This window comes from Pararge aegeria, chromosome 20 (genome assembly GCF_905163445.1).
Source record: "Pararge aegeria chromosome 20, ilParAegt1.1, whole genome shotgun sequence".
In the NCBI taxonomy this organism is placed as follows: Eukaryota; Metazoa; Arthropoda; class Insecta; order Lepidoptera; family Nymphalidae; genus Pararge; species Pararge aegeria.
In genome coordinates, this window is record NC_053199.1 from 12,161,202 (window position 1) to 12,177,721 (window position 16,520).

General features: G+C 35.2%; 1 protein-coding gene across 1 annotated transcript in view; it reads right to left on the bottom strand.

Annotated features, from left to right (window-relative positions):
- LOC120632551 (voltage-dependent calcium channel subunit alpha-2/delta-3-like) overlaps positions 1 to 16,520 on the bottom strand; it is a 32,836-nt gene that overhangs the window by 4,208 nt on the left and 12,108 nt on the right. The window contains exons 10-21 of the mRNA XM_039902413.1: positions 15,980 to 16,072; positions 14,594 to 14,617; positions 14,024 to 14,050; positions 11,473 to 11,553; positions 8,180 to 8,254; positions 7,135 to 7,242; positions 5,790 to 6,049; positions 5,332 to 5,489; positions 2,974 to 3,102; positions 2,105 to 2,298; positions 1,207 to 1,341; positions 129 to 401 (exon numbers count right to left, since the gene is read on the bottom strand). Coding sequence (XP_039758347.1) covers positions 129 to 401; positions 1,207 to 1,341; positions 2,105 to 2,298; positions 2,974 to 3,102; positions 5,332 to 5,489; positions 5,790 to 6,049; positions 7,135 to 7,242; positions 8,180 to 8,254; positions 11,473 to 11,553; positions 14,024 to 14,050; positions 14,594 to 14,617; positions 15,980 to 16,072 — 1,557 coding nt within the window. The remainder of the gene's footprint in view (positions 1 to 128; positions 402 to 1,206; positions 1,342 to 2,104; positions 2,299 to 2,973; positions 3,103 to 5,331; positions 5,490 to 5,789; positions 6,050 to 7,134; positions 7,243 to 8,179; positions 8,255 to 11,472; positions 11,554 to 14,023; positions 14,051 to 14,593; positions 14,618 to 15,979; positions 16,073 to 16,520) is intronic.

Here is a 16,520-nt window from a genome sequence, read left to right on the forward strand (position 1 = left end):
CTTGGTGTTGTGGTCTTAGGTATAACTGGGAGGTCCTGTATTCGATTTCTGGCAGGCTCCAAACCAATGTATCCAACCCAAAACCTGCAGCTTAAAACCACATCGCTTATAGGCTGGCAGATACTCACAGAAGCCGAAGACTTCAGCGTTTCCTTCACAGGTGGAAAACAAACCGCCTGATAGTCGTGAACCCAACGTAGCTTAAAGATGTTAGCGTTGAGCAACGCCGACATGACCGCTGGATACGTATTCGCGAGGTGTTGTCGTATCGGTTCGTCCTCCACCTCCTCCTCTTCCACGCTATTGGTAGAAACTATCCAGCCCCCATCGTCGATAAGGAGACACGTCCAAACGATTCCATCGCAGTGAGGTTCACACGTGTCCTCTTCTCCTTCTGGGCACTAAATAAAAATAAAAAGTCGGATAAAAGCAGGCGTTACTCTGCGGGATTCCATGATCCATGATTCCATATATTTTGAAAATTAAGCTATACAAACAGCCATTAAAGGTATTCTCAAGTGATGTTGACTTTACAAAGAATAATTGTGACTTAACAATTCATTGTAAAGTCAACATCTCCTGAAGATGCTCCGGTGTCGGAGCGTAACGTGCGTAGAGAGTACATTGCCGAAGATCTGTTTGGTGTGGAGTATAAAGATTGAAGAAATTATAAATAACAGCATACCGATTTCCCTGATTTTCGAAGAATATAGCAATTTAAGCTTTATTTAAATATTAAATATAAAATCTATATATTTTAGGCCTTGACCCGTATATATACAACTATACGATATAACAGCCTTTATTAACTATCTTTTACTACAAAGTAAAAACCGTATGTCTATCTTGGCCGCGCATCACTCTGAAACTACTGAATGATTACAAATTAAACTTTGCATGATATGAGTTCATCTATTTATCTGTATTGTGTTCATAATAGGATTTCTACTGTATATCCCGCAACTCAGCAAAGTTCTTTTTGGAGTTTGGTTGAAAGTTTTTGATATAATCCACATTTATTTTACCTAATATTTTGTAAAAACTGGTTATGACGTATGACTAAAATATGAACACATTATGACTCTACGGTCTACCACCAGTTCGGAAACCAAAAGGATATGGCAGAGTTTACGTTTAGAAATGCTCATAGAGTAGGCTTACTTGAAATATATTACTTTGAATATGCATAAGCAACAATAATCTTACGGGAAAGTTGGTATAGCTGTTAAGTACGTCGCGCAAGTGTTGCGGGTAGAAGTGGTAGCCGGCGACGCCGATGATGCCCTTAGTGGGGTGCCCGAGTGTCCGTGCCGCTGTCAACCAGTGCCACTTCTCTCCGAGCTGGACAGTTATGAAAAACAAGAATACAAGGTAAGAAGTAAAATTATGAGCAGAAAAAACAGAAGGTACAATAATTGCCAGTCCTCAAAACACAAATAAAAAGTACCTACAAATAATATACATAGTTAGGTGTTGTTGTAGAGTTTTCTACATAGCATGATTTTGTGCCGCGTGTCCCCTGCTACTTACTAAAATCTTAAATTCTATTACTTACTTAAATTCTACCTAATGGGAGAATCCTACAATTTCAGGTAATGAAACGCCATTTCAATACACTACTTGCCATCGGTGCACCGAACTATGCTATATTTTCCCACTTATACTTTGCAATTCCTTGATCTAAGTACTCTAGGCTTCTACGGATGTTCTTATTTCTGAATTTATATTTTTTGGATTCTGAGCTTTCTCATCAAGCAGATAGTTAGCTACCCTGTAGCTGTTTTAAAGTAGTGAGTCATCACAGGCGCCAACTACTGCACGGGATTTTTTTAACTATACTGAACAGACAAAACGACGAGAAAGTGGTGTAACTCCTGTACAAACATTTCCGGTAGTTACCGACGTAGCAAAACGAATCGCGGACAAATAGCTCGGAGGACCGATAAACTCAGGGGTAACAAGGTGCTGGAATGGGGACCTTGCAACGATAATCGCAGGTAGACCCCCTCGAGTAGCAGGGAGGCCCTGGACCCAAGTGACACAAGACCTATGGCCAGCAATCGACGTCCATTGGTTGACATGATGATGATAATGATTGACTAACCGGTGGAGGAGACAAATCGCTGTTCCTCAGAATTCGTATGGGTGCGACGGGGGCGTGAATCACGAGTTTGTCTGGCGACGCAGCCGCGCGGCGGTACCACGCCTCCTCGGGGCCGCGCGACCACAGGTTATGGTCAGGCGGCTGAGCGTGTCTGCTCGTCGCGCGAAACAGCTGCCACCGCATCAGACCACTCTCTGTAGCAGTGAATGATGCAGGTAAAGTAAATTTTTTCTCACCTGTCCTAAAATGTAAACGTAACAACAAGATGTTATTACTTTTTAGTGTAAAGTTTATTTTCAAATTGATAAGAAATAATAAAAACACAATTACATAGAGAAAACCTCTTTCTATTTTGTTTATTTTATCGCACTTGTTAATTTATATTTTTAAAACATACTATACACTAAGAAGTAATGAAACGATCGTTTTCATTATAAGACAAGTGCAGTGAAGCTGTTTTTATTTGTTAAGCTGTCAAGCGGCTCCACGTCGTGGACTGTGAACCCTACGAAAGGATTATTAGGTCTTTTGCTTTGATAAAGCCTTAAAGGGTTGCTAAACTGCCTGATTGGTTACATAATTATTACAATAGTCTTTCTATGGTTTGTTTAGGATAATTTCCCAGTCGTGGCAAACATTAGTTATTAGGTTTTTTTGTTAAGTTATCTGAGTAAAGAGATTGACCAGCGTCAATCTCTATAAACATAGCAATATAACGCTCAGAAATGCATATTTCATTTATCGTTACAGCAAGTGATATATAAAGCAAGTGGCTTGAACTCAGTCCCCTCGAAAGGAGCCTAAAGTCCGAACCACTGGACTACCACCGCTTATTTATCTATGTTCTCTTTTAGTAGGGTACAACTTACCGCTAGCAAAGAAAGCCAGATTTGAACCGAGCTTGCAGTCGGAACAAGTCTCTTCAGCATCTTCGTTTTGAGTCCAGCGATATGTTGCTACAGCTTCCTTGCTCGTCCTTGCCATCAGTTCTTCGTTACCTAATCAAGATAACAATTTCTAAAGTCTTGGACTTAGTTATGAATAAAGTGTCTGATATATACACTTATCCCATTTTGTATTTAATTTCCCACGTTTTTAAGATGATTGGACGAGAATATCAATTAAATTGTATAAATAAAATTCGTTAAAATGTAACGTACTTTTTAATTACGTTTATTTATGTTTTTGTAAAAGTCTATTTATTTGAAATAATAAATATCCCGTCTAGTTATAAAAAAAAATATATTTATCTATTACCCAAAAAAAAGATTTTTATTGGGAATAAAAAATAACTGCTCATTTTATATTTTGACAAGTTTATGTTTATAATAACAATTTTTGTAGCGTGCTAACATTAAAAAGTATTATATAGTATTTTTCTCATTTTTGTAGAGAATTTTTTTTTTTTTACATTTCTCTAAACTTTTCTTCATTTTTCTAATCTTAGTAATTTTTTTCCATTACTATTAGCTTTCATTAACCAATTTCGTGTTAAATAAAATCAATAGTAAATTAAAATAAACCAATATAAAATATCTCGCATAATACATATCTATGTATTCTAATATACTAATATAGGGGTCGGAGACTAATCTTTTATATACATACTATACGTGATTCAAAAATAGTATGTCAAACTTTTTATATTTTTTTGGAATGCTATTTATACGAATGTCTGATATGCTTGGATATAGGGGGTACGCGACTTTATAGTTTTATTTAGCATTGTTAAATGAGGAATATTTTACAGAAAACTTACAAAAAGTCCATAAGTCTTATTCAGTACGAAGATATGAAAAACTAAAACTTACTAAATATAATAATCTGTATGGTAAAAGACGATTGCTATACGTTATACCTTACTTAATTAACCAGCTTCCTAAAGAGCTTAGGGAAGTTATAATGAAGAAAAATATTAAGTACAAACTTAAACAACAATATATAGATCTCATAACAAACAAATATATTTAATGACAAAATCTGAGAAAAAATTAAAAACATCCTGTACATGTATAGTGAAGGAATATGAACGCACTTCGTTCCTACCTATACTGAGTTATATAAATTATGAAACGTAAACAAAAGGTTTTTGAATTTATCATTGTCGACCTACCCGCATTCTAAATGGTAATGTGAATAAGTAACGATTTTGTAGCATTAATTGTGAATGTTAATATATTAATCTATTAGACTAACAAAGCAAAAATTTGTCAACGGCTGGGTGTACGGAAAAAGTCTTTTGAGTTTATGCTTACACCTTTAAATTAAGACCTGTTATGTATATTATGTGTAATGAGTTGATAAATAAAATAAAAATAAAAAATGATATCAATTATTCCCAATGCTGACCTCAGGCCTCCTCTCTCATTAAGCGTGACGCCTTAATTCGATGTTTGCTATTTACAAACCTACCATGATCTGCATCGTAGATGAAGATAAGAGCGATTGGTAAGATTAGGTAAGTACTTATTTGAAATTATGATATAAGTACCGTCGATAAAGTTATCTAGCCATTAGGATATGGCAATTATCTTTATGCGCTTGTATTGTGTTTTGTAAACGTCATACTGTGATTGATTTGCGAAAACAAGTATACCTACTTGGGATCATAAAAAATGATCTTCCGATATAGCTTTGACATCGCTAACTGCTTACTTACATTATCAACAGAAGTTCTGACCACCAACATACACGAATAGGCGAACTGAAGGCAGGTTGGAAACAGCCACCAAAGTATAAACTCAGTAACTGGCTTCTAAGTAATCGTCTCGTTGGTAACGTCCTCGCTGGGTTCACATGTTAGTCAGCGGATCACGAGGGTCAAGTTACGATTTCCGGGTAAAACTTAAACTGTTCCTGTAGTAGAGGACCTACTGAAACCGTCCGAAGTTAGGAGGTTGGTATGGTCCAGTCCTATGTCCCGGATCGCATCGTTGTTATTTTGAAAATACTACAAGCTTGCCAACCTGCATAAAAGTCACGCGTTAGTACCAAGCTCTAATCCTCTCTCTCCTTTGAGACAAGAGACACGTTCCGTAGCCGCCGTAGCTGAATGAACGAAAATACTTACAAAAATACCAAACGATAGTGCGACTTACTCCACTACTAACGACATCCGTCGACCGTGCACAAAAACTATGAAACTAGGTATAAAATACTTATATTATGGAAGATGTTGATGGTGAAAGACTGGGACATTGTTCGGTTAACTAAAATGAGCTAATTACATTGATAAGTTTTCTCTCTCACAATCGGTTTGATGGGTGTAAATAAATGGGTAATTTTTCTCATAGCGAAGTGTGATTCGTTTTTTCGCCTTTCTATAAAATGCAGCACCTCATCCTTTCTATCTTCGAAGTGGGGATCCACGTGTTGACAATACAACCTGAAAAGTTGAAGGACATATTAGGAAGTTAAGATTTATTATATCTACACAAATAATAATTTATTAAGTTCAGAATTTATTCAAACCAGTTAGGTTAGTTAATAAATTTAATTATAATAATAATAAAGAAATTTTTGTGTTTCCTGAAGCGTGGATCGCCTCTGCCTAAACCTCTTTATTGATTTGACGGCCGACTGGCGCAGTGGTTAGCCCTTTACCATCTTAGACTTCATTATCACTTACCATCACGTGAGATTACAGTAAAGGCCTAATTTGTAGTGAAATAAAAAAAAAACTAACCAGTCTGGATGCACAGAGAAATCTAATGAATTTAAAGCTTTCCACGCCTCTTCAGCCACCTTCTGCGTGAACGCGCCTTCAGGGACCGCGTGCTTCGAGTTGTATTTCGGCAAAGATGCCACCACTGTGTAATGGTTCATCACCCGCTTCCAAAAATAGTCTTTCTTCTCTAAGATAACTCGCATTCCGCCTTCGAATACAGTTTTGACTTCCATTGTTTTGTGACCACTTGGATGCTCGATGACTAAGCTGTTGCGGAACTGAAATTTTTTTATTGTTAACTTTTAAGGAAACACACACTTTTTTATAGTGACGGTAATTGACACTATAAAAAAGTGGATGGATGGATGGGTGGAAAACTAGTGCTTATAAACAGAGCAACACTTCGCACGGCATTCAAGGTACAAGTCGCCCTGTGTCCATCAACATGAGACGTAGATATGAAGTCTTATGTTGATGGACCCATGTTAATTTAACACAAAACAATTATAAATAATATAAATATAAATATACTACGACAATACACACATCGCCATCCAGCCCCATAGGAAGTGTTTCTTGAGTTATGCGTACTAAGATAGCATATGAGTATTTTTATGAATATAAACCTATAACACACTGACTATAAGACACTGAAAAACATCGTAGTATATTTATCTATTTATTTATTAATGTTTATCACAAAAATATTTTCCAGGTGGGAATCGAACCCACGGTCTTGGACAATAGCCTATAAAAACATTAGATTAACAGATCTTCATCAACTTCTTTTTTGCCTACATTTTTATTAAAACTTCCGCAAAGAAACAGCTATATGTAATGTTTGCCTACAGCTGTTACTTCGCGGAAGTCAGATATATAATTTTGTAAAATTACACCGTTCAGAAATCTCTGATTTTTATGGATTCAATTCGATAGATAAGAAAGGTTTAAGTGACTTTGTTAGTTTTTTTCTACGTTCAGTGATAATGACTTTATCTTTCTAGATCTATCTTTTTGGATTAATCTAAAGACATAATTATCAGCATGCTTAAAAGTGATTTTCAAATATCGTTATATTTCGCGTAGACACATTAAGACTTTTCATTTCGGTTTATCGCATATTATGTAAGATTTATATCATTTTAAATATTTTTAAGCCATAAATATGTTTTTAATAGAGTAATGAACAAAATAATCTAATTAAAGAAGATTGCATCTATGTTATTCTTAGGCGTACAAACAATAACAATAACAATCTTGCGCTAACTTATTGCAATTTTGTTGGTTCTGTTTTTTATGATGAAATCTACTTTAAATCATTATCAGTTATAAATATTGAATATAATTTATGTAAATAACATACATCTAACCATTCCTGAGGGTAGTGTCTCGGATAATGATCTTTGGCGGGTTGCTCCACATCTAAAAAGTCCACGGTGCGATATCCAGGCTTCAGTATATCACCGTCGAACTGAAATAAACGTTTTATAGTCATGAAATCTCTATACAGATTTTCTATGGTAGGTACTAGAGAAGATTTCCTTTAAGGAAAATATGCTATATATTTTCCTTTCTCTAAATTATTATTATCTCCTTTTATAATATGTTCTATTTTACTTGTAATTATAATAATTTCATATCCTTAATTATTTGCTTCTTAGAACCTATGTAGCGTAACCGGATGGTCCCAGGGATGTGACGACGCTTGCGCCACAATCTAACCTACTGCTAGTGTCAAAGCACCCCTATTTTTTTGTAAGGGTGAGTTCTCGTCGGTTGTTCAGTTGCATATTTGAAACTCCAAACTTAAGGTGTCAGGAGGCAATGCGTCGGTCGGTGGGAGTTCACCTTAGCTAATTAAATATTTTGAAGTACATAATAAGTCATCATAAGTAGGTGACCTACATAATGAGATAGTTAACTGAATGAAAGCTTTAGGTATTGCTTTTTACAGAATTTAAATTAATTAAGGTGATTAGAGGAGGAATTACTCCTTAATTAAAGTAAATTAATGAGTAAATATTATTCTTATTAATAATTCTGGGAATAAATGAATTTAAATTAAATAGATAAAATAAAATCTGTGATTTTTTTCATTCGAAAATTACGTGATGGACCCACAATATTGTCTTTAAATTATAGCTAGTGCCACTCGGGATAATGTTAGGATTCTAACGATACTTCATACACCCAAATCTGTTCAGACATTTTAAAGTTATGGTGAAATAAATAATACAGGGACAATAATTTGGGCAGTCGCACTAGTGTTTTGATATACGAAAACATTTGATAGCGAGCTTGCAAAACACATACTAGAGCTATCTACTCAGTACAGACATCATTTAGACCGATGATCTATGTACGTACCTAATTCAATCCCTGTAAAAAAGCGTAATAGAGTTACTCACAACTGGTTTGGAGTTCTCATGAATGACGATATTTCCGCGATGATCAACAATAAATAACGATCCGCCTGCTCCCACCTAAAAACAATAAATCTGTTTACTTTTGTTCAAAATGCCACGATAAATCACAGCACGCCAACGAATTGGAGGAGCGTGGAACGTCAAAGAGCCAAGCCCGTCTCACCCGTGATATGCCCAATAGCGGAAAAGGGTGTCTATACATGGCTTATGCGCTAAAATCTCGGAGAGATAACTTGATGCCTGACAATTATGATCGTGTGACCCGCTTATAACTCACTTCGTTTGCATACAATTTCTGAGATGAGAACATTTGCCATACAAGCAACTTAATTGCTTTAATACTTAAATGAAATTTAATTAATACTTCATTTGGTTTGCCCAGACTCACCTCGCTGGGCAGACGGGTTTGGGATTGGAGTAGTTAGTAGTAGTAGCACTGAGGACGATACTGCCCGCTCTCCGTGATATTCACTTAGTCGCCTCGTACGACACCCGCGGTAAGAGCAGAGGGGGTGATAACTGTATTCTGATCTGCAGTCACCACCCAGCACATTCATGTGTAATTACACAGACAACCACACAAGCAATGCTGCTTGCCTGCAGATAAATTAGCGTGGAGAGTACTTCCCCGGACGAGCTCAACCACAAAAAGCTCTATAACCGGGTACTAAAGTACAATAATATGAACAAATAAATTCAAATTCAAATTCTTCAATCTTTTTTCATGTAGGCGTATCACAGGCACTTATGAAGCGTTCATACATATTTGTTTACATAATTGTAACGGGATGGTGATAACTTCGTTCGCCAACTTAAATCTAAAGCTACGAGGGTTCCAAACGCGCCCTGGTCTAAGAAGAGCCCACAACAAACTTAGCCGGGAAAAATAATAAATTACTTACACTTTTACACTTGGTAACCTTATTGATAAGAAGCGATCTACTACAATCATCATCATGATATCACTGGCCCACTGGCCCTTTACTGGCCCACTAACGGCACGGGTCTCCTTCCACAATGACGGGTTAATGCCCTTGAGAACATTATGTAGAACTATCAGGCATGCAGGTTTTCTAACGATGTTTTCCTTCACATTTTAATTACCTAAAACGCACATAACTTAGAAAAGTTAGAATGCGTACTGGGATTCGAACTCGGCCCCCCAAAAGTGAAGTCGAGCTCCTACCATCACTATCCCCGCTTTCCGCTACCATCCGATATTTTATAATTAAACATGTCATTAACCTTATAAACCAAGGACTTTAATAACAAACTCAATTTCATCCAGGGATTCACCGCTAAGTGGATGCAGTGAAGTGTTGGTATAAATTTAGATATAAAACAAATATAGATATAGTATATATATATATATATAGGTCGACCTTCTGCGATTAATTATTACGTTCTCGTATCTCACAAGGCAAAAAAGGCAAGGGTTTTAGAATGGTTAAAAAAACCTGGTGAATTCATGAAAGACCCTTTAGTTATCACTTCTTTAGAAAATGGCCCATCAATTTTAGGAAAGAGAATACAATAGTTGACTTAGCTGTAACGAAAACACAACTTCAAAATTTTCAATATTCACTATTTGTATTCACAATCAGCATTCTAAAATAATATGAGTGTAGATAAACAACTTATCAAACTATTGATGAACTGAACTATCAAATCCTTACACCCAACTACTCATATCGCAAATGATAACATGAGGTATGTATGTACGGATTTTTCTAGGAACCACAATATTTATCTGGTTCCCAATTTGTTTGACCGATTGCTGAAAAACAATTATGTTTATCACAAACATTTTTCCAATTTTGGAAATCGAACCCACAGCCTTGGACTCAAAAAGCATCGTCGAATACTAATATATAATAGGTATCCCCCTTTGTCCACTCTTGAAAGAGTGGTCTTTAAATATAAATATAAATAAAATAAATATACTACGACAATACACACATCGCCATCTAGCCCCAAAGTAAGCATTTAAAACTGCCGTACACACACTGTGTAAAGGGGCGAAACGCTGCGATTTGCAGGCAATCGGTCGCTGCGACGGATTGCCCGTAGATATAGACCTTAAGTACCTACAAAGTATCCTTATACCTATTACAACAAGTGGAGGCGCATTGCGGGGGCTGCATTAGCCAAAGAAAATGGACCATCGTCATCGATCAGTCATCTTAGTACCCATAACACAAGCTATGCTTACTTTGGGGCTAGATGGCCAAAATTGGAAAAATGTTTGTGATAAACATAATTGTTTTTCAGTGTTTATCTGTTTTATTATAAATATTTATTTATTAATAGCTAATTATTATTATAAATATTTATGTATATTATTCATTAAAAATATTCATCAGTCATCTTATTACCCATAACACGAGCTACGTTTACTTTGGGACTAGATGGCGATGTGTATTGTCGTGGTATATTTATTTATTTTATTAACAATAATTTTCTAATCAAAGACGCATAATTTCTGGTTGACTGAAACTATTCCACTATTATCCATGCATGAGCGTACGAGGCAACCTGACGCTTGGCAACCAGTCGCATGCTTGTATGTTCATATACCTACATCACTGTCGATTTTGAAGATCGCATGCAATCGCGCGTCCATATGCTAGTATACTAGCTTAAGTTTAGCGTCTTTCACGGAGTTACTGACTAGGGCACAGTGAGCTAACAGAAACATATTAAAACAATGCTGGAGCATTGTTATTGCATGAGTTTTCTATGCTATGTTCAGTCGCAAACGAGGCATAACGAACCATCGAAGCGACCTATTGTGGACGGCAGTTTTAAAGCGATGGGTCGCTGAAATCTGCATGCAATCCATCGGTGCGACGAGATTTATACATTACTATACTGTTTATACTGAAGCGGTGACAGCGCATTGGGTAGGAGCTCGACTTCACTTTCGGAGGACCGAGTTCGAATCCCAACACGCATCTTTAACTTTACTAAGTTATGTGCGTTTTAAGTTATTTCACTTGCTTCAACGGTGAAGCTCTTCTACATAATGTTCTCAAGGGTGTGTGGAGTCCACCAATCCGCACTGGGCCAGCGTGGTGGACCTTAGCGCCATCTATTTGTAAGAGGAGACCCGCTACAGAGTAGCGGGCCGGTAATGGGTTGGTGTTGATACTATTTATTTGCTTATAGAGAATGCATCCCCTGTGAATGTCTGACTCTATTCCTCTATTAGCTAAAACACACAATTTGTGCTGTAGTATGGTGCAATGAGTGTACGGTGTAATTGGTTTACTTACCAGATGGTAAGGAAGGATCAGTTTCAGGTGGTCGATTGGTATATCAACTCCTGCCACGCCCAGAAGTCGATTAACGGGATACTAAAATACAAGATAATATTTCATAATAATTATCCATTAGTCAAGTATGGTTTTACGGAAAAACTATTTCGTGTTTATGCTCCTTTAAATTAACACCTGTGATGTATATTATGTATGATGAGTTGATAGATAAATAAGTATCGCGTAACCAACATAGTCACCGCGTATGTACATTTTTGCTTATGTTATAGGGGGATAAAAATTAAAGAATTACATAGCTGAATTTTAACAAATCTATTTAGGGAAACTTTGATCTCTTTTGGCACAATATGCACTTATTCCTAAGTTAATATTTACAGCTGTATTTGTTCCTCTTTTCTTTTAGTTTATTCATAATAACGATTTTTTTTTAGTTTTTCTTGATCTATTATTTTTATTAAAAGTAATCGGTAACCCATCCAGCATTAAAGAGATAAAATATAAATATATAAATATATTTTTATTCAGTGTGCCCGTCTCTCGAAATGCAAGTTCTAATTATTATTTAAAACAGGCCATTAAAAAGTAACAGCTAACGCCCTCTACCATCTAGTAGCTTAATGTTTTCTGTGGAATTTGTTAGGTACGCGAACGGTTTTTTACATTTGGGTCTAGATGGCGCTGTAGTAATTAGTAAAAAATCTTATTTTTTATAGTGAAAATTGGAATAATCTTTTCAGATTAGTGTATTGTCATCGGTCCTCGATATGTCTACAAAGTTTGAAAGAAATCTGACTGTTTAAAGTGGGTCAAAATCGCGCCCAAAGAAGTCGGTTACAAACATACAAACATACAGGTGAAGCTAATAAAAAGCGTGTAAGAATATAAGGTACATTTTAATTTTTAACCGACTTTAAAAAGGAGAAGTTTCTATGTTCGAAAATTCTTATTTTACTTTTCACCAAGGGAAATCGGACTGTGATCGAATTTAAAAATGTCTCTGCACTTTTTAACTACTCTGCAATATGGCGACTAAAACTGCTTAGAAGATACCTACTTTATGGATAGACTAGGTCGTGAAAGACTGACTAAAGAACCGTCTTTACCTTCAATTCTCGTATCATATTTTTAATATTGTGTTGTTTGAAATCTGCTGAATTTTTTTAAAGTTCGCCGGGTAGCATACACATCTGGGCATACTGCGCTTTACGGTGAAGGAGAAAATCGTGAGATAACCTGTATGCCTGAGAGCTCTGCGTAATGCTCAAATTCATAATTTCTTTTTTCATGTAGGCCTATCACAGGCACTTATGAAGCGTTCATACATAAATGATTACATAATTGTAAGGGGATGGTGATAACTTCGTTCACCAACTTAAACCTAAAGCTACGAGGGTTCCAAATGCGCCCTGGTCTAAGAAGAGCCCACAACAAAGTTAGTCGGGTAAATTTTTTTTTTTATTATTACCATCTCACAGTAAATTTATATTCAGCTATGAAGCTAAAGCAATTCACACCCAAGCTTTTTTATCGTTCAAGTAATCCTTAATATTATATAAGGATTTTCGCTCTGAAATGCATGTAAAGTCTTGGCCAGCGTAATGGACTATGGCTAAAGCCCTCTTATATTTGTAGGAGACGCGAGCCGAGCCCTGTGATTGGCTAGAATGGGTTGATAATGATGATGATGATAAAAAAAAAAAAAATTACTGTCTGTAATACTTATAAATTTTTTCCGATATCGCATAACATATTTAATAGGTAATCTAAAATTTGTAATTCCAAAATCCAAATCCTGGTGTCGTATCGATTTTTTATCTCATTAAAGCTAATTAATCCATTTTGTTGACTACGTTTTCCTGAAGATCCGCTTGTTTAATTATTATAATAAAATTATTGTTGTTTTATTGGCGTAAATATGAAAACCTGGATAGCAGTTTCATTTTTGGGCCTTTTGGAGTAGAGACTTTGGGACCGGGCCAAAGAATTAGTTTGGCCATCCAAAGGGGCAATGCTGCCAGCATCTTAACTGTACCTCGCTGCGGTGGTTTCGAAGACGTATTCGATTTTATTTAGTTTTACATAGTTTATTTTAGGTTATATTTATAAAACAAATGTGAAAATGATATTACAAAAGCATTCTATTTAGTAACTGAAAATATTTATATAAATTTACATATTACTAAATTCTTCGGGCTACACTATGTACTCGCTTACTTATTGTATGTATTAATAGAACCGTTTAGAGGCAAATATGAGGCTATATGGAGGAACAAAAAAACATAAATTACTTTGTATGACGTTCTAGGTGACATCTACAAATCTGAAAGCGTTAAAGTATAAAACATGGATTAGAATTATCGAAATATCCCTAAATCCGATAAGGAGTCTTTACGTATTTTGCTGGTTACATTATGATTTATAAAATTAGCGAGTAAACAATTATTCTGTATGCGTCGTAGTTTTAATTTCTTGTTTTAATGTTTCCAATCTAATTTAACATTTGACATATCTTTAGACCGAAGAATATGAAATATGTAGTGTACATTACCGTTCTAGTAGAATTCCTCTGTTTTTCCTGAAATTACAAAGATAAGCGATAAGTAATTGAATATTGATTCAAGTGATTGATGAGGTAACGTTTCGAATAATACATGAAAGTCATAGTTATAAGTGTGCTTAGGAATATGTACGAAAATTTTAATTTTAACCGACTTTAAAAAAGGAGCAGGATGTTCGACTGTATGTATATTTTTCATTTACACCAATTTCTCACCGATCTCGATTGACGATAAATAATTTGTTATTATATCTTCTTCATTTAAAATTCGACAATACCATCCCAGTCTACCTACTTCTGTAATCCGATTTTTTCGGACGAAATCTTTTCGAAAAACAACGTTGCCAAATATAATGAAATGTGAACCATGCTGTCTCCAAAATTGTATATATAAATTAAAAATGAATGGCCCAATAATCCGTCATGTAGATTGTCAATATCTCGGAAAAATCGGTGAGTTAAAAACTGTATTAAAAGAGCGCATTTAAATAAAAAGAACTTTATAAACAATTATTCAGTCAGTCACTTTGCTTATAATTGTCAATATTAACGATAACTTACTTCTTCCAATGTTATTGTAATATTCTGAAACAAAAATAATTTACTTTAGTAAAGCTATTATTATAGTAAGTCATAAAGATAATTCAGATTAACGTTTAATTTCTAATAAATGCTTGAAATTATTGAGAATTTATCGCTCGACTTAGATATATCTGATAAACAATACACCCACGGAACAACAATAAACATGAATTGAACAGCTTATGTATTATACTTTCAATATTATTATTATATTGTTTGGATAGTTGTAGTTTAGATTCACAGTTGGATCCGGAAAGTGGTTTTGCATTTGGATTCTGGGTGCTGTTTTTAGATTGATACTCATGTATCATGAGTTATGAATCACTGAAAAGTTATGTGTTTGAGAAAGTCCCTGTATAGTTTAGGAATAAAACCGATACGAGAAGCTACCGATAGGGGGATACTGTTTCGCGTTTGGAAATACAGTTGGAACTTGTAGGTAATACCTTGCCGATTTCGCGCAGAGAAAAGTGCAACATCATTAATGTCATTAAAGATACAGACACGTAAATGTTTGCTTCTTAATTACCTACGCATAAATAGCTTAATGGATTTTGATAAAAATTCTTTAAGCTGAATTAAGTGATTCATTGATCACTCATCTATTTGATTATATGATTATATCCGTTGTTAGTTTTACTTATATATATGTGATACATGTTTAGCAAAATTTTAGGCTTGTATAAATTTCTCATTTTTGCTCTGTTTAAAAAAAAAGGAAGATGGCGGGGGATTCGTCTGGTCGAGAAATAATTTGTAAAACATGAAAACATAACAGTAACTCTATGTATTACAAGCTAAAGCCCGGGTTCTTCGTCCGCGTTACGGTTTTTTTACAAATCCATTTATTTTCCTGGGATAAAAAGCGTATGTTACTCTCAGTCGGCTTGACTAACTCTATGCCAAAAATCTGGTTGATTGGCTGCTTTGTTATGGCGTAAAAAACGTAAAAACAAACCAACAAACAAATACTTTACGTAACTTTAGCATTTGTAACATTAGTAAGGATCATACTGCCAAAGGATGACGTAGATATATTTTTAATAAATAAATATACTACGACAATAAACACATCACCATCTTGCCCAAAGTAAGCGTAGCTTGTGTTATGGGTACTAAGATAGCTGATGAATATTTTTATGAATATAATACACATAAATACTTATAATATAAAGATAAATACCCAGACACTGATAAACATTCATGTTCATAACACAAAAATTTTGCCTTAGACGCGGAAAGCAGGGTCCCACTGCCGGCTGTCAAAAACTGATTTTTATCTCGGAAACATATGATATTCATACTGTCATAATATAATCATAGTACACTTATGACACGAAAACAGAACATTGGTTGGTGACGTACCTCAACAGTCGTGCTATCGAAGACAGGAACCGAAACGCTTACTTGAAGCCTGTAGTTTACTTGTTCATCTTCATAGTATTGGCCATATTTTTCCTAGAAAATAAAATATTTGGTAACAGGGTTAACATAACAAATAGTTGGAAAATACAAAAGTGCACGCCTCATAATCTCTATCATAACAATGAAATTGAGATTATTTGTAAATAATAATTAAACTACATCTAATTATACCGTAAAATAATAGGCTTCTATACCTCAAAATAACGAAGCCTATAAAAAACAAACAACTCGATAAGTGAAGTATTTCGCTCGTTATCGTGACCACAAGATACGGGATTCGCACTTGCAGACACACGGACGTCCAAGACAGAACTTTTTAAAACATTTTTTTAATTACTTTAAATAATAAAAAGAGAAAATATCATGAGTGTGTTTTATCTCAACATTTGTCTCACTCGGTGTGCGTAAACTGACAGTAATACCCACCGCAACGCTTCGCTAATGAGGCGTGCAAAAGGCTATCAAGTACCTTTAAGTAGTA